We start from the raw sequence: 22796 nt of genomic DNA, 5'->3' as shown, positions 1-22796 counted from the left end.
AAGAGAAAGAGAATCCAGTTATCCCTTCCCTGACCACTGTTAGACGTTGTATTAGTACTGAACTGGCAAATGTGTGAGGGAGGAAAAAGCTTCCTCTTTGTTTCTACTCTAGCAAGCCTTTAATACAGGGCATGAAACAGCCTTTGTAAGTTCCTGTATGCTGTTACTAGATAAAGAAATCAATTATCAAGTAAACTCCCTCGTCTAAATTTGGTTTTCTTTATCGGTACAGCACAATTATAGCCATTTGGCACCACTTCATATGCCATGGCAAAATCCTGTGAAATCCTGGGGTGTGTAGTTTTATGAGGTTTTCAGAAGTTACCTAAGAATTCTTAACATTTTAACTTTGGAGACCCTATGTGTCACACCAAATTACAAATACCAGGATTCCAGTATCAAGAAATGTCACATAAATTAGTATCAAACTGCTCTTAACAGTGTAGTGTGAATAACCAGTGTGTTCATCGCTTTCACTGTAGTGTACATGGTCAAGAGGCAACATGAAGATAACACAGCATTTGGTACTGTTTTCCAAGTGGTGCATCAAAGCTTATACCCTGTCAAAGTGCTTTGAGTTTACTTCCAAACCCACCCTCCTTGAACATGTAAAGTTACCAGATCTTGTCTGCTCTTGGAAATGAAGCAGTCTTGGTTAGTACATGGATGGGAGACTACCAATACCAGGTGCTGTAGGCTATATTTCAGAGGAAGGAACCAAGAAAACCACCTCTGAATATTCCTTGCCTAAGAAAACCCTCTGAAATGGATAGTCACAGTAACTTCACAAGCAACTTACACACTAACTTACGCAACCCTGTCATGCAATTTTTTCTCTTAAAATTTCATATTAATGAATTATTTTTGGTTCAGGGGTGACTTGAGAGATTTGGGGGGACTGTTTTGTAAGCTAATGGGAAGCACATTTAGAACAAAAGCTTATAGGTTGGTTATTTATCCTTTATTTTTTATCTTGTCCCATCCATTTGTTGATGTTTAAGATGTGCACACTTTTCTAACAGGTACTGAAAGAGACTTTCAACACATACCCTTCTCCATCTACATTTCATAAATCTGAACCAAGGGAATATTTTATGCAGAAAATGAATCAATATCAAACAAATGTGTCCTAAAAATAAGGCAAGAAATAGTAAAACTTGCTGTATTGTATATTACATCTATGCGTTCCTGAGATTAATCACTTTTTAAAGTGCTTTACGGATACATCACTTTCCATCTAACCTCATTATTTTACCTGGAAATTTGTCTTTTGCAAGTGGCTGTATTTATCACTAGAAACTGTTTTGTGAATGGGTAACCTCATCCCCACCATTTTACAAGGGTTGTATGCACCCATTTAAAAAAATGTAGAAAACATGCCAAAAACTGGTGTGGACCCCTCATATATTTTCAATACTCATTTTGGTAACAGAAACAATGCCATCATCCACATTTGTAGTAGTTTTGAACCAGTAGCATAAAGAGCTTTTACCATGATCTTGTTCCCATTTTCTTTTGTAGTTTCCCTTGATAGTATCACTAGGTTCTATAGATTTCACCCAGTACTTAAACAGAAGGTACTTAAGAAAGAAGCTGGTAGCATGAGCTTTCAGATGCATCTAAGGAAGTAAGCTCAAGTCTACCAGTTTCTTTCAGATAGGTCAAAACACACTGCAGAAACAATCCAGTTTTAGACCACTTTAACTGCTCTGACCCAGTGCTAGAGAATCCTGGTAATTGCAGCTTTTTTGTGGCACCAGGCCTGATAGAGAAGGCTAAATGTCTCACAAAACTAATCCCAGAATTTCATAACATTGAGCTAAGGCAGTTAAAGGGGTATCAAACGGGATTATTTCTGCAGTGTGTTTTGGGATGCTACAAGATCCTTTTGCATGTTTTTTCCAGACTAACATGGCTGCATCTGTTGCTCTGTAAGATTAAAGTAGGGCTGTCCACCAAATCCCAGCAGTCCTAGGTAGCAGATGATGGTGAGATTAAGAGGCTGTTGTAAACCACTCCGAGAGCCTTTAGGGCGAGGTATAGATACTGTACATAAATAACATTATATGCCAACCTTGGGGCAGAGTAGGGGCATGACATCCACACAACACACGCCCTGATGCTGCCATCACAGCGTGCACCTGCCCACATGGCAGGCAGTGTCACAGTACTCCTTTGGTGCTGCATTAGGTGAGGCAGCGCCACAAGAACCGGAAAGTGCCGCCAGTGACAAAGGTGCCTCTTCCCTAGCATAGAAAGGAGCAGCATTTCGCCATTCCTTTTACTGTCGGGGAAAAGCTGGATCAGGGCCGCAGCATGTAGTTCCTATGGCCCTGTTCCAGAGCTGAAAAGAGGCAGTAGCAGACCACTCCAAAGGGGCAGTCTGTTTAGCCCGAGTTACAGTCCACAATTTGGAGGGTTACATGATTCTCACTCCATCAGAGATCATGTAGTTCTCTTAAATATAATCATAAAGCCATCTGTATTTCTCCATTGTGAGCAGCTCTTCTAATCACTAGAGATGGAGCTCAACTGCATTTTCCAGATGCAGAGGGGCACTTTTATTGTCCTAGCAGCTCTTGGTGTAACCTTAAGTAAGTCTCAGTTCCATTTTATGATTGAGAAACTGAAGCATTTGGAGCTCTAAAACTAGCTTTTCCCGCTGCTATCCTCTTAGCATTCCATTAAAATGTTTCAGTTTTGACTTTCTAATCTCTTTTAATAAAGACAGTTAAATTGCTATGGATACTTAGTTTTTTGAAAAGCCCCAAGACTAGGCAACTAAAAAGACTCGAGTTATAAGCATGAGACTGAAAACTAGTATAAGCAATATGTCAACCCAGTAGTAATACCCAAACCAAACCAAAATCACATTCTTTGTTTTGGTCCTGACCACTTGAGTATCAACAGATACTCAGTCAAGGCACAAACTTACCTAGAATTCTTTGACATCCATTATTAATGCTAAGATGGCATTTAACTCAATAAAATCACAGATGGATAAGAGAGTGGTTATGTTCCTTCTTTAAGCATGGAATTAAGAACATCCCATAACTCAGATTGTACTGATGTTTCCCACTTAAGGTCACTTTGCTTTACTGTTTTTGTGGCTTGTAGGCACAAATCAGTACAGTAGTTTTACATCATCAGTAACTCTGGAAACCTACTCATACAGAAGAAGATAGGTTTTTGCAGAGACAAAGTAGGTATCTCTACTGGTTCTTTGATTGCATAGATCTAGTGTAAATTTCACCACATAAAGGTTAATCACAGTATAAATTGATCATAGGCTCTTTGAACAACAGCCACCTATGAAAGTTTATCCAATTATTGTAAGCACACCCCATGTAACCTGAGGATATCCTAATTTAAACTGCTGTCTCCATAAAAATACTGACACTTATTTTAGCTCTGCCTGTAACTATAGGAACAATACTGAATTCAGGCCTCTTGTTTTTTTAAAAAAACAACCATGTATCCGAAAACAATTTATTTTTCCCCCAAGTGTCTGCTTTTCTACGTGTCTGTGCTTTGGAGAAGAGTTAATACCGAGAAAGAATCACAAGGTTGCTAAACAATGGCTTACAAACCACATGCAATATTCTCTAAAGCAGTAGCTGTAGTCCTGAAGGCAAATAAAGCCAACCACAGAATAGCTTGGGGAGAGAAAGAAAGCAGACACTAGAGAATAACGTGGTTCTTCTTGTTCTTAACACTAGTTAACTACTTGTATCAAGGCCAAGCTCTAACCAAGCAACGTCTGGCTTTCCAAGGACAGACATCTTCCCACTCGCCTTAGCTAGGTTCGTGGTGGTGTACTGCAATAAACCAATTACTTTCTAAGCAGGTGACACCTTAGGAGGATTTGTTTCTCCTAGTTAGCCCTAAACTACACAAATTACTTCATTAGGAAGCGATTGTCACTGAAGAATTTAAGAGATCATGTAGATGCACATTCAAAGTTCTGCATATTCAGCACGAACACTGAAAATTGATTGTATTAAGTCTCTTATGAATCAGATCTTTTAAATTATTTAAACCCTTAATTGTGTATTTGGAATATCCAACCTGCCTGTTTTAGACCTGAGTAAATTAACTCTACAGTATAACAAGATTAATGTACATCATTTTATTATAAAATTGTTTTTAAAAAAGTAATACAATGCAATAGTATGCAAGACAAGGTTGACTATTTGACTACAAATGTTTTACTTTGCTCAAAATCAAGCAGTCACTGAATTTCAAAGAACCATTAAATATGCCAGAACATTTGCCAATATCAGCTTTAAAATCTATCAGTAGTGGCCTTTTGCTACTACTTACATTAGAATACAGATCTCCCTACAGAGAATCATATTACCTATACACAATTCTGTACAGTTTTTATACTGAAGCTAACAATGAGCTGCACTCGACTTCACATTCTTAGCAAAATCATGGACTTTTGAGCACAAATCTTTACACCAGGTTAAACTTTACTCTTCATCCTCCTCCTCTTCATCCTCCTCCTCTTCTTCGTCCTCCTCTTCTTCTTCGTCCTCTTCCTCCTCCTCTGGTTCTTTCTTCTTTGAACCTGTTGGCCTACCTGGACCCTTCTTCCCTACATCACTCTTACCCTTGGCACGATATGCTGCAATATCCTGTAAGGTCAACAGAAGAATGAGAATTTAAACAGTTTTAGTTTTTAAATATCCTTAAAAATGGCAACTTGGTATAACCAAATAAAGCTTTGCTTTGTCAACAATCCATTTGCACTCTTTTTTTTTCCTGCAAAGATCAACCAACTGCCTCTCAAGGTGTCTTCTAATACAAGCAATATACAAGCAATCATTTAGAGTCACCCATAAAAATTATATCATGTGGCCAGATAATTTTGATACAATAATGGCCAAGAAAAATAAACAATGAATCTTGATCAGCCATCTAACTTTGTTTTATTTAATATGCTGTCTGTCTTTCTCCCAAACTAGACCAGTCACTGAGTATGCAATGCAAAAGATAATATCCTAAATGCTATGATCGTATAGTAAATAGCTGATAAATAAGAGCAATTGCTTTGATTCTACCTTCTCATATTTCTCCTTTAGTTTTGCTGCCTTTTGCTCAAAGGGTTGTTTATCTTTTGCTGTCTGCGTAGACCACATTTCACCTAATTTTTTTGCTGTATCCCCAATAGACAATCCTGGATGGTCACTCTTTATCTTTGGACGATGTTCAGAGCAGAACAAGAAGAAAGCTGATCTAGAGAGTGAAGAAAAAGATGTCACAGACAATGCCAACTCCAGGACACACAAGTGTACAAAAGCGTGTCTACGTTTCACTGGTTTTGATTTACAGGTGGAAAAATGAAAACTAGCTCAGTGCTCTCCAGAACTAAATATGGTGGACTTACGGTGGTCTTTTGGGGGCATTTGGGTCCTTTTTCTTTTTCTTCTCTCCTTTAGGAGGAATATAGTTTTTCATCTCTCTATCATATCGAGCTTTGTCACCTTTTGCCATGTCTTCAAACTTGGATTTTTCTTTTGCAGACATTGTCTATGGGAAAGGGGGGGAAACCAGAATACTTAAAACCACATTTAAAGCAGACACAATGATTTTAGCATTTTGGATTTTTGAAGGGGAAAGTCCATGCACTTTCCAGTTTGCCCATTAGTTATACTGCCTGCAAACTATCCTTGCCATCGGCCTGTTACAGACTGCCAAAATAAAGCTGTTTAGGGTCACTTTGGAGGTATGCTATTTAAATGATGCATGGGTCCTAAGAGTCCGGAGGTCGTGCCAAAGCCACACTCCATTCCTAAGCACCGGAGTGCAGCTTTGGTGCAGGTTCCGGATTCTTAGGGTGCATGCATCATTTAAACAGCATACCTCCAAAGAGACCCAAAGCAGCTTTATTCCGGCAGTCTGTAACAGGCCAAAGATGCAATTGAGTTTGGGGAGACCAAGCACCTACAATTAGTTTAGCCTTTCTGCCCTTCCCCCCAACTAAATTACTAAAAATAGCACTTTAAATTCATTAGTGATGTTTAGATATCTGAAATTATTTGTTCACTTGAGGGCCTCTGAAAAGATGGTGACTTCCTCCTAACAATGACTACAAGAATGGCTTAGATATCAAGGAACTGTTGCAAAACCGTTTACCACCAAACTCAAAAGAAAACCGGCCATGTATTAGAAGATCAGAGACAAGCAAGATAATCTTTTGCTACTTATACAGCTGTCCCTTCATTTTAGCAGGGGATCCGTTCAGGACCACCCCACGAAAATGTAAATGCGCACCTATTCAAGGCCTATTGGCTTGAATGGCCATGTGCTCCTGAGCGCACACCGTTTTATCCCTCCCCACTTGCCGGCCAGTCCATGAAGGACTAATACCAAGGACTTGAAGTCCAGTTCTTACAACGCTCAGTCCTTTCTTAAATCTAAGAAATTATTTGTACCAAACCTTCCTCAGAATTAATCTTTCTGAGGAACTAGCAAGGACAAGATGTAAGAAAACACCCCAACACTAACTGCTGTTGTTCAAGCTTTTTATGCTGTAGTGTTGTATTTCATTTTAGCTAATTTTTTAAAAAGCAAAGTAAATGCCTCAAGTGATTGAAACACGGTTGATTTAAAACATCAAGGAGCTGGAAAGATCAATGCACACAGGAGTCAATAACTGTCAATTATTTTTCTTTCACTAAGGCCTGTTACAGACAACCAAAATAAAGCTGCTTCGAGTCACAGTGGAGGTATGGTGTTTCAATGATGCATGCGTCCTAAGAGTCCAGAAGCCACACTCCAGGCTGGAGCGTGGCTTTGGTGCGACTTCTGGACTCTTAGGATGCATGCATCATTGAAACACCATACCTCCACTGTGACTCGAAGCAGCTTTATTTTGGCTGTCTGTAACAGGCCAGTATGATCTATTTTACTAATTTTACAATTTACTAACGGTCTATTTTAACTATTTTGCAAATTCCCAACTGGGGAAGATCAGCCCATTTCTAATACTATGAGGTGTTCTCAAAGCCAACCCTTACAAAGCATGGCTTCCATTTACTCCACTCAGAACCGAGTCCTGGAAGAAGATACAAGATTGCCACTCTTGTGAATAAGTGCTCCCAAAACAATGTACTCAGCATGTGACTGTGTTCCTCCATGGATTCAAGCACCCACAGCTTGAAAATCTTTTTAAAACACATAAATCCCACCCCCCCAAAAAAACCCTTGATTTTACCATTTTACAGACAAGGCATTATTTTACTGTCTTTGTATTCCATGGGACATTGTATTCTATGGGAGCTCTGGTGGCACAGTGGTGAAATGCCAGTCCTGCAGCCACAACCCTTTCACAGCTTGCTAAAATGAGTACTCAACTTGTTGGGGGAAATTGTAAACCACTTAAGGAGTGCTTAAGTGCATTGATAAGCGGGATAGAAATGTACAGTGGACCCTTGTTATCCGCTGAGGCTTGGTTCCAGGCCCCTCCATGGATAACAAAATTCATGGATGCTCAGTTCCCATTAAATACGATGGCAGAGTAAAATGATGTCCCTTGTATAAAACAGCAAAGTCAAGGTTTCTTTATTGAAACATATGTATTTTATAAATATTTTCTAGTCAGGAATGCTTGAATCTGTGGATAAAAAATCTGTGGATATGAAGAATGACTGTGCCTGCCACGGACTGGCATTCTCCCCCTTTTTCCCCCATTCTCTATTCATCGCTTCTGGCAATATTATTATTATTATTATTATTAATATCCTGCCTTTTCCTGAGAGAATCAAGGCGGGTTACAGAACAAAATGAAATACAATATAAAAGAAAAATTCTTGTTTTAATAAGAAATCCCCTCCCCAAACCCCCCAATCATAAAATAGTGAGTTAAAAAAAAGCAATGACCATATAATTTAATTAAATTAGTATCTATTAGCTGGTTAAGATGGTTGTGTTGTAAGTAGATTGCATATAGGGGTGTGTGTGTGTGTGTGTGTGTATATATATATATATATATTACTGTTATGTGAAAAACTAAAAAATATAAAATTAAATGAGTATCTGTTAGTTGGTCAAGATGCTATGTAAGCTGTATATATGTGTTTTATATATATATATATATATATATGTTAATGTTAAGTGGAAACTTTCATAAACCTTCTTTTTCTAAAAAGTCATGCCGGTGACTATAACTGGGAGGCTGCAATGGAAAAAAATAAAGGGAAATAATAATAATAATAAGCCAGGCGCTGCCTGGAGAAAAGAGGAAATAAAAGAAAAAATAGCAAAAGGATAATGCTGGGAGGGAAGGAGAGCCAGAGCGGGGCGGGCTTCCTGCGAAGAAGGGCCGATGAGTGCTGCCAGTTCCCGCCTTTTAAGTACTTGGGCGTCTTGGGAAGGAGCAGCGCGCGCACCGAACCCCGCCCGCGCATGCGCGCGCACTCAACTTTTCCCGCTCGCTGCCGCGGAGGAAAAAGGGGGCGGGGCCAGAGGAGGAAGCGGCGCGCGCGTCCGTGCCCGAGAGCGGGGCGTGGCTTGTCGCCGGCGCGCGCGCCACTGGGGAGGGCGGGGCCTGGCGGCGGCGGCGCCCGCGCGCCTAGAGGCCTCTCCCAATGTCTCTTTCCCCCCTTCTCTTACCCGCCATCGCTCGGAGCACTTCTTGGAGAACTCGGCGAAGTTGACCGAAGAGTCCGGGTGCTTCTTCTTGTGCTCCTCGCGGCACGTCTGGACGAAGTAGGCGTACGAGGACATCTTGCCCCGAGGCTTGTTGGGGTCGCCTTTGCCCATGGCTTCCTGCGGAGGGAGAAAAGACACAAGGCGGGGGAAGAGGAGGAAGAAGGGGCCGAAGAATAAATACAGAGGGGAATAAGCCATAATAACAAGTATTACACACACACAATTTCCCGCCTTAGGGGCGCTAAGTGATCCAAAGCCACACTGGAGAGATAACCCAGTTTGATACCGTTTTAAACTCTCTGGTTCTTTGGTATGGAATTCTGGGAGTTGGAGTTTGTTGTGGGCCCAGGGCGGAGCGGAGCTATGGCCCCACAACAAACTCCAACTCCCAGAATTCCATACCAAAGAACCAGACAAAGAGTTAAAGCGGTATCAAACTGGGTTATCTCTCCAGTGTGGACGCAGCCTTCGCCTACAGGCCCACCAGCTCCCCTCCTCCTGCCCTTCCTTGCCTGATAGCGGCGACGCTGGCTCTCTTCCCTCTTCAACACAGCCGCGAATGGGTCGCTTCCAACGCACTTGGATAGCCTCTTGTTTTCCACAGTCCTGCCCGCCACAGCAACTTGATCCGCACAGCGCTTTTTCTTCTCCTTCTCTACGGCCCGCCCCCGAAGACAGCGGGTTGGCTGCCGGCTCCATTTGAACCTGTCCAATTCACACCCCCTCAAGTTTCCCAGCTTCCCATTGGCTAAGAGCGGTGTCGACGTCAGCGAGAGGATATTGCTAAGTTCGGTTGCGAAAAAAGAGGGGCGGGAAAAAAAGAAGAGGTGGGGTTAGCTTGCGCTTCATACCCGTTGAAACCGGTTAGGGAGTGCGCTGAGCGAGTGGGATTAAGAGCCCGCTTCTGATTGGAGGAGAGGAAAAGTACCCTCCCAGAGGCGGCTGCTATTGGCCGAAAGGAAAATCCTGAGTTGTGATTGGTCAGTGGAAGGCGAACTAGCGTGGTTTAAAAATACTAAAAAGGGGAGGGGGGAGAAAAAGAGTGAGGAAAACAAAAAAGAGTTCTTCTAGAGGAGAGTTTTTAAAAAAAAGATGCGGGAGGCGGCGACACTATTGTTGTGTTTGGGAGCGGGAGGGAGCCAAGAAAGTCGGGCGGGCGGGCGCCTTCCCTGAGGGCTCTCTTTCCTGTTTCAAAGAGTGAATTAAGTGAAACTTTCTTTTTGTGTATTTCAATAAGCATCATGGAGCCCTGCTCCAGGCACGCCTTCCACGCTGGCCCTCGTCTGAGAGAGTAAAGAGAAACGCTTGCAGAAATATAAACCCATGCTTCTTAGCCGTGCTTAAAATGGAGGACACTGTTACTGGAAAATCTTCCTGGAAATGCAGGAAAAGGAGGAGGACGTCCTCTGGAGTTAGGCAGCGGGGGCCCCAAACTGCCCTTTCAGAGGCCTCTTTGGGACTCCACTTCCCAGAAGCCTCGGCTATGGTGGCCCATACTCTGGGATTCTGGGAGCTGAAGTCCACAACAAACTGCTCGAGATAGCTATATATTCTCTCTCATATATATATCTCCACACACTATTATATATGTTGTATAATATATTCTATATATTATATGCTCTCTCTCGCTCTCTCTATATATATGTGTGTGTGTGTGTGTGTGTATAAACACATTGTATAATATAGAATATAATAATAGTATTATATATTGTATACCTATATATGCAGAATATGTGTTTGTATGTGTGTGTATATATATATATAGAGAGAAAAATACAATGTATAGAATATAATAATAGTATATAGATATATAGAATGCAGTATTATGTTATATATTCTATATATCGAGAGAGAGAGAGAATGGTTTCTTGTGACCCAGAGCTCTCTGTCAAAGGAGGCTAACTGAAGTCTCACAAAACTAGCACAGCCTATAGCGCAGTGGCGGTTAAAGCGGGGCCAAACTGGATTATTTCTCCAGTGCGGATGCAGCAGAAGACGCAACACTCTGCTTCAGGGCCCCTCTCCCGCCGCCTTCCTTGGCGGAGATCGCAGCGCAGCCCCTGGGCTCCGGAGGCCGCTTTGGGCGGGCTTTTGCTCGGGGCCCTGGCCACCTGTTGCTGCTTCTCTCCTCCTCCTCCTCCGCCTGCTGCCTGGAGGTCGTTTCTCCAGCTGTCGCCGCCTTTGAAAGGCCTCTTTCTTCCTTCCTCTTTCTCCCAAGTTGCAGCCTTCCTTTGCTCCCCTTTACTTTGGGCCCTAAAAGATGCTGGAAGTCGTAAGGGTTGGGGAAGGAAAGGGTGACTAGTCGCCCTCCTTTGGTCCAAAACACATTGCAGAAATAGCCCAGTTTGAGACCGCTTTAACTGCCCTGGCTCAGTGCTAGGGAATTCTGGGAACTGTAGTTTTCTGAGACCTTTATCCTTCTCTGTCAGGGAGCTCTGGTGCCACAATAAACTACAGTTCCCAGGATTCCCCAGGGCAGTTAATGCTGTCTCAGACTGGATTATTTCTGCAGTGCCTTTTGAACTATAGTCCAACATTTCATATTAAATTCATAGTATATTTCTGCCCAGGAAGAATTTGAAAACGGCCTCCATTTTGAGCATGACTAAAACATGAATTTTTATTTCTAAGTGAAGTATTGGGGGTTTTTAAAAGCTTTTATTTGGTCCTGCCCTCTATTTTTCTGCAATGGCCTACATTTTGTGATGCCTTTTCCTCCTTTGCATTTAGGACACATCCTGGTCCAGCTCCCACAAGAAATAATAGAGAAACACCTCTGCAGACTGCAAGCTGCTGTGGAAATACAGGGAGACACAGTGCTACTTAACATATCTCATATGAGGGTATGGCAGCTTTTCTGTGTGCCAAGATACCTGCGCCTTATTTGGTTGTTGTCGTTGTGTGCCTTCAAGTCATTTCTGACTTATGGCAACCCTAAGGCGACCCTATCATGGGGTTTTCTTGGCAGGATTTGTTTGAGGATGTTTGCCATTGCCTTCCCCTGATGCTGAGAGAGTGTGACTTGCCCAAGGCCACCCAGTGGGTTTCCATGGCTGGGTCGGGATTCAAACCCTGGTCTCCAGAGTCATAGTCCAGCCCTCAAACCACTACACCATGCTGGCTAGAATGCCTTATTTGTATCCATCCATGTGCTATGCAGTTGGCTCTCTGTATGCGTAGGGTTTTTTTCCCCACAGATTCAATCATCCACAACACACACATGTCCCTCCATATTCACTAGGGTTAGGGGCACAGGACCCCCGTGAATGTGGAAAAACCGCAAATAACAAAAACACCATGTTTTTACATGAGAAGACACTTCTCTAGGAATCTCTAGGTCCTCCAGTGCAACTCTGAGGTCAATGTCCGACAGACACTGACCATAGTACTGCACTGGAGGAGCTACAAAAGCTAGTAGAGTATTCTCTCTAGGTATCTCTAGGTCTTTCAGTGCAACGTTTAGTTAAAGTTGACCATAGAGTTGCACTGGAGGAGGACCTAGATATTCCTAGAGAGGACATATTAATCAAATCCATGAATAATCAAATCAGCAAATATCAGATATGAATATGAAGGGATGAGTGTGCCATGAAATATCTTCTAGCAGTTTTAAAATGAGGATGCAGTCCAATACAGAGCTAGTGTGGGGTAGTTTGAACGTTGGCGTATGATTCAGGAGGCCTTGGTCAAGTCACACTCTCTCAGCCTCAAAACAAGGTAAAGGCAAGCCCCCTCTGAGCAAAGCTTGCCAAGCAAACCCTGTCATAGTGTTAATATAAGTCAGAAACAAATTGAAGGCACACAACAAGTGGCCCAGTACAGGCAGAGATGACCTATATAAGAGAGTTCTGTAATTGATGCACAATGGCATAATCTCTCTCTCTCTCTCTCTCTCTCTCTGTGTGTGTGTGTTTCCTGTAACACAAAGATCTATCCACCTAGAATAGTGTGATGTACATATTAGAGAATTTGAGAGCCCTTTAGTCTATGCATTTGACCTGGCAATATGAATTTGTGTTTGAATTATTAATTTGCACAATATATTGTGCCAAGGAAGTTATTTTTCTGCTCTTAAATTTGACTAATAAGCATAGGACACCATGTGGTTGTTGTTGTGGTTGTTGTGTGCCCTCAAGTCATTTCCGACTGGTGGCAACCGTAAGGCGGTGAACCTATCCTGGGGGGGGTTGGCAAGATTTGTTCAGAAGAGGTTTGTCATTGCCTTCCCCTGAGGCTGAGGGCACGTGACTTGCCCAATGTCACCCAGTGGGGTTTTATTTTACGGCCAATCTGGGATATGAACCCTGGTCTCCAGAGTTGTATTCCAGCACTCAAATCACTATGCCACTCTGACTCTTTCAAATATAGGTCATATTAATGGTAGAAGACTTTCATCTTAAAGGAGGAATGCATGGGTCTGTAGCTGCAGAAGCTAGCAGCATTTGAAAATAACAGAATAAAACAAAAGTCCTGTTAGATCAGACTACAGATCCATAATGTAGTCTAGCATTCTGCTTCCAACACTTATCAGCCAAATGCTCCTGGAAAGCTCAAATGGGGCATGAAGGAAATAGCCTTGTCTCTTTGCCTTTTAGAAATTACTATTCAGATGAATTCCACCTTTAAACCTGAAAGTTCCTTTTAGCTATTATGGCTAATTTGTCTCAAAAAACAAAACAAAACTTGTGATCTATCTAATTCCATGTTAAACCCATCTAACCTTATTGTGTGGCGGCAAATTCCATAAACCAATGGAGTGTTATTGTGACCAGATTAATTATTAGCAAAACCATCAAGGCCTACTATTTACACTTGACATAATATCAATTCAGATATTGTATATTATTCAGTTCAGACATAACATCATTTCAGCACTTTATCACTGCCATTTCAGTTGTGATATCCATTAGATTAACACAGTTCTGCTTTCCATCATTTTTGGTGCTGTGTGTGTACAATGCATTTTAAAGCACTCACTTTCCAAAAGGTCATGATAGGAGGCATTTCCACTGTAGCCAAAATCTCTGCGCAGTTTAATGTAGTGCTACCTGCCGTGCAACATTTTGCACAAGCGTTTTTTCAATAAACTATGAGGCATAATTTTAAATTGACCCAACCCTTAACAGCAAGTATTCTGACAAATACTTGCTGTTAACATACAGTATCCTTGCATAAAGGCAGATTTCAGTCTGTGGTGGTCTGAACATGGGAGTAAGCCCAAGTGAACACAATGGGATTTCTGGTGTAATGTATATAAAATGTCTTTAATTCCTTTGCCCAAAATCCAGTTGTTAGTCTCAAGCAGATCCACTGAATCAGTTGAATCTTAAATGCTGATTTACCTTTGATTTAGTAGGTCTTCTCTAAAGATGCATTTTAATCTTGATTTGCTGATTAAGAAGGGTTTCCTTAGCTTTAAAGGAAGTGTAAACATATTTTAAAAAAGGAAAAAAATCTTTAAAAACAGCTGCATGCAGCATATGTAAACTGGTAATGGGATTGCATTTCAGGTGTTTTCTCAAACAGAAGAAGCCTTTGGATTTGCAATTTCCTTCAGTGCTAAATATTAAAAGTAGCATTTAATAGAGCTTATCGCTGGGAATCCCAGTAATTTTACAGAAATAAAACAGTGGATTTCCACCAAATGAAGTTCATCTTTAACACCAGAGCCCTTGAGCTATGATTAAAGAAACAGGTTTGCCCTTTATTCTTGGCATTAAAGAATAAGCCCAAGTGTTTCTTAAAGGAAAGAGCTACATTCTTTGCTCAAACTGTTTCTTTCCCTGCAGAGTTTAAGTGATAAGTGGAAAGCTTGAAATAAAGGGAGGGAGGAGACAATAAACAATTCAGCAGGTAAGCCTTGCTTTTACAGTATCAACGGCTAACATGTAGCTCTGATGGTAACAGAACAATCAGGATATAGGAAATGTTTAATTGCTAATTAAAAGTTTGCAGTGATATTTTTTATTATTATTTGGAAAATACTCATGAGCTAATGTGAGACCTACCTTCCCTCCAAAAAGCAAACAAATCTCCATCTATTCAGAATGATACCTGCTTAGGAAACAAGTAGCTGGTGCATCAAAGCAAAAAGGCTTGCTAATAACATTTGTTTTATTTAACTCAAATATTTGTACCCTGCTAATGATGTAGTGGAGCCAGGGCTCATGAGGGACTATGGTCTCTAAATCCTCTGAGGTGTCACCCAGTGCAGGCCTCACCCCCTACAACCCCCTAATGACACCACTGACTTGTCAAATAGGCATTGACCTTGCCATTGCTGCTTGTCTGTGGAACCATGGCATTTTCCTCTTCCTTGCTTTGGAGAAAGAGCAGGGGTGTGCTAACACATCTGCCAACATACTTCCATTCGGCATCAAGCAGGGAGTATTCATGTTCAGTCTGACCTAGTGCAGTTTGGTAGAAAGAAGAATAAGCAGTTAGTTCAGCAACAGACTATATGTCACAGCCAGACAAAAACAAGGACGCAGGTGTTATTTAGTAAAATATTTACAGCCAACTTTTTAGTTCCCAGAGCAGAGAGTAGAGGTAGTATGATAATTCATCCCTCTACTTTACCACCTAAACCTAAGATATGACATACTAGGAGTAAGATACCTGGAAAAGGTTTTTGTTTTAAATGTATTAATTTAGTTAATATCCCATTCTTTTGTCCCAGAACATCCAGTAGTTCTAGACCTCTCCAAAAGTTAATTGGTGCTGAACACTGACACACATTACTCCTACAACAACAACAAGTTTATTGATTAGTCAGTTGACCATATCAATAGAATACTAAATACAGTTACAAAATTACAACACATTACTGCTATAGCATAAACTTTATTGGTGGGAAATAGTAGAAGAGCAAAGCATGCCTGCCCTTTCATTGGTAGGGCCTAGCATCTTCTCTTCTCACAGTCAGCAGTAGAACTGGAGCCCCAAAAAGCATCAGATCCCATCTGACCTTGAAAGCTAAGCAGGGTCAGCTTTGGTTACTACTTGAGTGGGAGACCACCAACATACAGGTACTGTAGGCTATATTTCTGCGGAAGGAACTGGCAAAACCACCTCTGAGTTACTTCTGAGCTATGAAAACGCTATCGGGTCACCAAAAGTCAACAGACCACTTGAAGACATTTATGGATGTTGTCCTATTGAACAAAGCAGAATTTACTTCTAAATAAAGATGTATTTTTATTGCACTGTTGGCTTGTGTTAAACCTTTTTAAAAGGGTAGCTTTCTCAAAGTAAAGAGGCAAGGAAAATCAAGTAGTGTGTTGAGTAATTTTTATGAACAGAAGTATTGAAAACTGGGTTCAGAACAGGTTTGTGCAGCCTTTATGCTCATGGGACTTCGGGGGTAGCACTGGAATAAATTTTCAATACTTTTTATGTCAGTTGGACTAAATAGTTTTTATCAGGAGTGGGTCAAGTGAACCCTGAAAATTCAAAGCTCTACACATTACCAACAGGGTACCCTTGAACATGGGTGCCCTAGCCTGAGAGGGAATTTTGAAATGCACAGTGTATGGCTTTTCTGGCCTTTAATGTTATTTTGCCCACATCTAGAGAAATTCAATTTTTGACAGAGAAATTACATGCACTTGCCATTTGTTAAGTGTTAGTGTCCCCCACCCCCATTTGTCTTCCAAGAATGTTACTTTCTGAGGGACCCTTTTCAATGTATCCAAGCAACTGTCTCTGTAAACAGTGTTTCTTCTATGCTGAATAGTGCACAGAAAACTTCTTTCAATCAAAGCATTACTTTAAATACCAGCAAGGGCACCCTCTGAATAACTGTTCAGTCATTTTTATGTGAAATTCAGTAAAGTGATAGATTTCAAAGAGTGGCAATCTCAATCTCTCTTTTTTAAAGCCTTTAAAATTCAATTTTCTGGAGACAGAGCTTCCTACTTGCTTTTTGCTGTCATATTTTTAGTTGCTGGGAGATAAACGCAACTACAAAAAGAAAGTATGGGATAAATCCTTTTATTCCAGTTTGAATCCTTTTGTCCCAACTTCTTCTGTCAGCGTAAGTTATTTCCCAAATTCTCCATCCAGCAGAGCTGAAGGATTTATCTTGGAAGACCACATAAACTGCGTAAACTTTAAGTGACAGAAGAGGTGCTGCTGAAAATGAATTTTAGGAATCTATATCTTTAATGCATTAGATAATACCACAACTTGCATTAACAGGTTCACATGAAAGAAGAAAAGGTGGAGGGGATGTTTTGTCTTAACATCTTCATCCAAAAGCTTAAATACAATTCTAACATTTTACTGCAGTGCTATTCAAAATGGTGGTCCATGGACTGGTGCTGGTCAGGAACCATTTCTGCTAGTTCATGGCAAGTTTCCAGGCATGAAAGAAACAGTTGCTGTTAATGGGTAGAAATATGGTGCCAGTCCCTGAAACACTGGAGCTGGGGAACTGCCAGTCTAGCACATCAGATGGCTTAAGAAGCACTGCTTTGGTGTAAATAACCAGATGAGAGACCAGGGAAAAATAGAGAAATGCAGGATTGTAGTGTGTCTGTGAAAGAGTCAAAATGGCATAATGGTTTGGATGTTAGGATGGAACTCTGGAGACCAGAGTTTAATTCCTAACTCAGCCATGAAACCCACTGGGTGGCCTTGGGAAAGTCACATGCTCTCAGCAAAGAAAACCAATGATAGATTTGTCTTAGGTTTGCTGTAAGTCAGAAATGACTTGAAGGCACACAACACACATACAGTGCACCTGTGACTTGGCAAGGAAGTATCCTCCCACTGTCACCCTCCAGTAGATGGAGGGCGGGGGGGGGGGGAGGACAATTCAAGGCATTTGTAGTTCTTTCCTTTTTTTAATGATATGGAAAATATCAAAATATTTTTTAAACTTAAAATAATTACAAAATTGTGCTGCAGACTGAAATATAGCTAATTGTAGTTCTCTCCACACTGCAGGGGGTGGTGGTGGTGGGGGTGGTGGTGGTGGTGGTAGAAACTGCATTACAGCATCCCAGCAGTTTAACCCACAGTTATGCACTCAGCCATGTTTTCTATACTTTTTCAACACTTCTGTACAATAATTGGACCCTTTCAGTGCTTTGAATGATCTACAGCATTCAAAGGTTATTTTGGTACATAAAACAAGAAATTCTGCAAGCACTTCTCCCTGTAATGGCAGTAAAAATACAGTAGCAACAACTAAATTAAAAATTGTTACCTTTTTCATGACCACCAAAATATCTTGCCTAAGGCAGACCAGCACCCACTGCTCTGCTTAATGACAGGGGCAACACTGTTGTTGTTTTTTACAGAAAAAGTGATTTTTCCATAAAGTTTTGCCATTAGCTGCCACAGCTGATCTTGTCAAGGAAGGATTCTACACCTGTGAGATTCTGTTACCCTTTTTGGTGACCAGCTGGAAAAACAATCCCTGCACAAGCATTTGCAGACACTTTTTGCAACTTCTGAAGGACATTTCAGGCTTGTCTCCTACACAGAGATAATATCCTTGGCTCTTTGTTTTTCTTTCCCAATTTAACCCCTTGCTGACATTAAGTCCCTAATAAATACTTTACTAGCCAGAAAGAAAGTAGAGAAAACATCCCTTAGTCACCCAGCAGTTAGACTATGCAGTGGCAACTGGAAGTATGTGCACTCATCCCTTCACGTTTGCAGATTTGAGTATTCATGGAGGATACCACAAGGGCCATCCAGTCCAACCCCATTCTGCCATGCAGGAACTCTCAATCAAAGCACCCCTGACAGATGGCCATCCAGCCTCTGTTTAAAAACCTCAGGTTACAAAGTATCTACAGGAAATCTAAATATTGTAATGGAAGGAGCCTGGTTGATCCTCTGATGATTTTTTTGAGGGGGGTCCACAATAATGGCACCATTAAGAAGGCCCTGTCTCTCAGATCTACCTGCACAATTTCCCATGAAAGTAAGGCAGAGTGAAGGCCTCAGAGACATGTCCTAAGTTATGCAAGTCCATATGTAGGCAGAGAGTTTCAAAAGTGAGTTGGTTTTAAGCTGTTTAAGACCAAACAATCTAGAGACAAATGGGATATCTTTGATGGATTAAGATCCAAGTTAAATATAAACATTGGCACCTAATGTGTACAGGGATGGGAATGAATAAGCAAAAAAGAAGGAAAAATGCACTCCTATATTCATGTGAAAATTACATATTTTTTAATTTGAGGTGAACTGAGAACTAAAAGTAATGTCTGTTCTTAATACATAGTGACTATCATGTGGAAGATAAGCTGCAAAAGACATTACAAGAGTGTATGATATAACTCCTAATGTCTCCAGCAGCTGATAATCACAAGTATATGGCCAATGAAAATAGCAGTTTTAGCTGCTGGCACTAATAGTCTTTGATAGACAATATAGCTGGAGGAATTTTAAGTATGGCTTCATCACATATAAAAAATGTGAACATTAAATATACTGCAGAGCTGATAGACACCATAATTACATTAGCACAAAAGCAAAAATGGTCAGTTTTCCAATTAACTTTGTGGTAATGTACACTTGTTAAAAAAAAGAAAGTGGTTCTATACTTATTGGATACTGTGATTATTAAACTGTAAGTGATATGCCTCATATCTTGGTGAATGAAGGCAAACAATTATATGCAGCTTCTAACTGTAATGCTTGCTGGAATCCAAGAGTGCTATGTTTTATGCACACTTTCTCTTGAATAAGTTCCCCTTTTGCTTCCAAACACGTGGAAGGTCAAACTGCAGATACTGCAACATATTATTGAATACCTTTATTGATACCTTTATAAGATCAACCAAAAAAGCACAATATTGTGTAAGCTTTCAAGAGCACCAGAATCTTCTATCAGGCAAGATGCAGCAAAAGGTGGGAAGAGGGAGTAATGTGTTTTGAAAACGATATGATCATTATCTTACTATTCCATGGCATAAATCTAGTTGTTAGTCCCAAATAGAGTAGTCCTATTAAATAAATGGCAATTACATGCATGTACGTTTATAATTCCGCAATTGATTCAGTAGTATACTTTAGTTAGCAACGGTATTTAGGTGTGTGTGTATTAGGAAGATATAGTGGGCCCTTGGTATCTGCTGAAATTTTGTTCCAGGAGCCCCCCGTGGATACCAAAATCCATGGATGCTCAAGTCCCATGATATAGAATGATATGTAATGCAGCAGTAAAATTGTATCCTTTTTGGAAATTAAACTATATACAGTAGGCCCTTGGTATCTGTTGGGGTTTGGTTCCAAGACTCACGTTGAATAATCAAGTCCCATTAAATACAAGGACAAAGTAAAATGGTGTCCCTTATATAAAATGGCAAAATAAAGCTTTGCTTTCTGGAATATATTTTTTTAAAAATTTGCAAGCCATGGGTGTTTAAATTAGTGGATAAAGAATCCGTAGATACACAAGGCTGACTGTATATATTTTCACGCTGTGGATGGCTGAATCCTTGGGGGCAGAATCAGCGAATACAAAGGGCATATCCACTGTAGTGTCAAGCAGTGCTGCTTAAGTGTAGGGAACCTGTAGTGTGATTTATTTGTGCCCATTAGCTACAATTGTTTCTGTCTGTCCTGGAAACTTGCTAGAGACCAGCAGCTGACGTCTCATGGTCTGCACCAGTTCACAGATCATCATTTTCAGTACAACCAGCATAAAGCAATCAAAGGCCTGGTAGCCTTCATGTGTAGCTGCAGCTAAAGGCATAGAAGCAATCCCAGAAGGGCAAATCAATACCACAAAGGCAGCAACTCTGTTCAAGAATGAGAATATCATAAGAGGGCTCTTTCATGTAACTAAAATGAGCCCAGTTTGTAATTCCTTTTTTCCTCTTGCCTTCCGATGGTTCCTCTTCTGAGTCCCTATGTTGAGAGAAAGGCAGGATATGAGAAAATAAAATAATAATTTTTGTTCTACAGTGGTTCCCAAACTTTGGTCTTCCGGGTGTTTTGGACTTCAACTCCCAGAAGCCCCAGCCAGCTTGGCTGTCAGGAATTCTGGGAGATGTAGTCAAAAACATCTGGAGGACTAAAGTTTGGGAATCACTTGTAATGAATGTGGATGATGGTATTGTCTCTGGTACCGAAATGAGTATTGACAATATATGAGGGGTCCACAAAATTTTGGGAATCACTGTTCTGTAACATTTGGGAAGGACTGAAGTACTTTTAGGTTACAGGGAAGTCGGCAGGGCTTCCTCCTCTGAACAAATCTTGCCAAGAAAAACCCATGATAAGGTCACCTTAAGGAGTTTGTCACATGAAGGAGATTGGGAATTTATCCCGTGACTGTCGCCAAAAAGTTGACATAATTACGCAAAACGATTTTACACAATGTTGCACAAAAGCCGCCATTAAAGTGGTTCTGAAGTTTATCAGACGTTGCTGTTAAAGTGAAAAAACGCAAAGTTAAATTGAATGTAAAGTGGAGAAAACTGGCAGCTTTTAAATTTTTGAACTTCCTGAAAGTAAAAAGCTGCCGGTTTTCTCCGCTTTACGTTCAGTTTAACTTTGCGTTATTTCACTTTGGGGGTCATTTTGTGTAATACACTTCCTGCATTTGCAAGTTTTCCTTAAATCTAAATCTCTTTTAAATCCCGTTTTTCTTTGGGTTCTCCCTAGTATGATAAACTCCAAAGAACCATCAACGCACATCTTTTTACTTCTGGGATTTCTGCAACAATGCATTTCCAATATCACTTTATTTCCATAATTGCGTGTGATAATTATTTGTGCAATTACTCGCCATTTTCACTTTATTTACGGGGTGATTTAAATGTGCTTTAAACTCTCTATAATGCTGAAATTAGCCCCAGTGTGATAAACCCCTCCATAAATGACTTTAAGGCCCACAATAATGACAACATCACCAGCACTCTGGCAAGGAAGGCTAAAGACTTTATTTTAAACAAACAAACAAACAAACTACAAATCCCAGGATTCCATAGGATGGCGCTCAGGCACTTCATAGTGCTGTCAAAACCGCATTGTGGTCCAAAACACACTGCAGAAATAATCCAGTTTGAGGCCACTTTAACTGCCCTGGCTCAATGGTAGGGAAATCCTGGGGACTGTAGTTTTGTGAGACATTCAGCCTTCTCTGTCAGAGTGCTGGTGCCACAACAAACCACAATGCCCAGGATTCCCTAGCACTGAGCCAGGGCAGTTAAAGCAGTCTCAAAGTGGGTTATTTCTGCAGTGTGTTTTGGACCTGTGTGTTTCTACAGTGTAGGTGCGCCCTGAGTGAGTGTTGGTTGATTGTAGGCTCTGGAAAATGAAGGACGCTCCCAAATAAATAAAGGCGGGTTAGGCCTTCTGTGGCAGAGTGGTTAAAATTCAGAATTTTACTTATGTTCAGGAGCTGAAAATGATAGTACTGAAATGAATGGAGGGCAAAGTTTGTCAGGATGAAAGGCTCAGGTCATGTCAAATTCTCTGCTTTGGAATGTAAACAATTTGGAAATGGCTCCAGATTTCAAGCTGCCAGCCCAAATAAAAGGAAGTACTGCAAGAAGAGACAGTTTAGGGACAGTGAAAGATAAAGGGTTGATGGATGGCTAACCCAAGTGAGATAGAGACGTATTTTAGGACATCCAATGAATGCACAGGGGTGTAAATGTTTAATTCAGTGTAACCAGTGAAGATGTGATTTGTAGTTTCCTTCGTTCAAAATACTATAAAAACTTGGTTCATTTTAGAATGCCCTAGAATTTGGAATATGGATTTCCTCTGGGGAGCAATGCTGCAGCTGAAAATAAACATGTTTCCTTTCGAGCTCCTTGGTCTCCCTAATGATTTCTGGTTAAAATTCTGGTTTTAAAATAATAAGCAATAATCTGTAACACTAGAAAGGCCGGTTGTTTTTAGGGTTTGACACAGCAGGGGACGACGAGGAAGAAAGGGAATGAGGTTTTCTGTCGTGTGGAGGAGAAGCAGCCTGAGGCAGAGGCTCCATTTTCTCAACTGTCAACTTGGATTTCAAACACCAACGGCTGAAACGAAGTCATTTTGGAGGGAAAGAGGAGGCGAGGGAAGAGACACATTCTGGGCCGTTAGGGTTGCATCTGCACTGGAGAGATAATGCGGTTTGATAGCGCTTTAAGCTGCCACGGCGCCATGCTCTGGAATTC

General features: G+C 40.9%; 1 protein-coding gene across 1 annotated transcript; it reads right to left on the bottom strand.

The window, feature by feature from the left end:
* Positions 1-4114: 4114 nt before the first annotated feature.
* HMGB2 (high mobility group box 2) lies at positions 4115-9308 on the bottom strand. The gene is made up of 5 exons (XM_089525472.1): positions 9171-9308; positions 8620-8775; positions 5393-5535; positions 5067-5241; positions 4115-4640 (listed from the first exon to the last, which is right to left on the bottom strand). The coding sequence occupies exons 2-5, from the start codon at positions 8767-8769 to the stop codon at positions 4476-4478; spliced, it is 633 nt and encodes a 210-aa protein (XP_089381598.1). The 5' UTR covers positions 8770-8775; positions 9171-9308; the 3' UTR covers positions 4115-4475.
* Between the last annotated feature and the right edge of the window lie 13488 nt (positions 9309-22796).

This window comes from Sceloporus occidentalis, unplaced genomic scaffold, assembly GCF_023333645.1.
Source record: "Sceloporus occidentalis isolate IW3139 unplaced genomic scaffold, rSceOcc1.0.p SCAF_5, whole genome shotgun sequence".
Lineage (NCBI taxonomy): Eukaryota > Metazoa > Chordata > Lepidosauria > Squamata > Phrynosomatidae > Sceloporus > Sceloporus occidentalis.
Note: the sequence above shows the minus strand (reverse complement) of the source record. Positions and strands in the feature narration are given on the sequence as shown.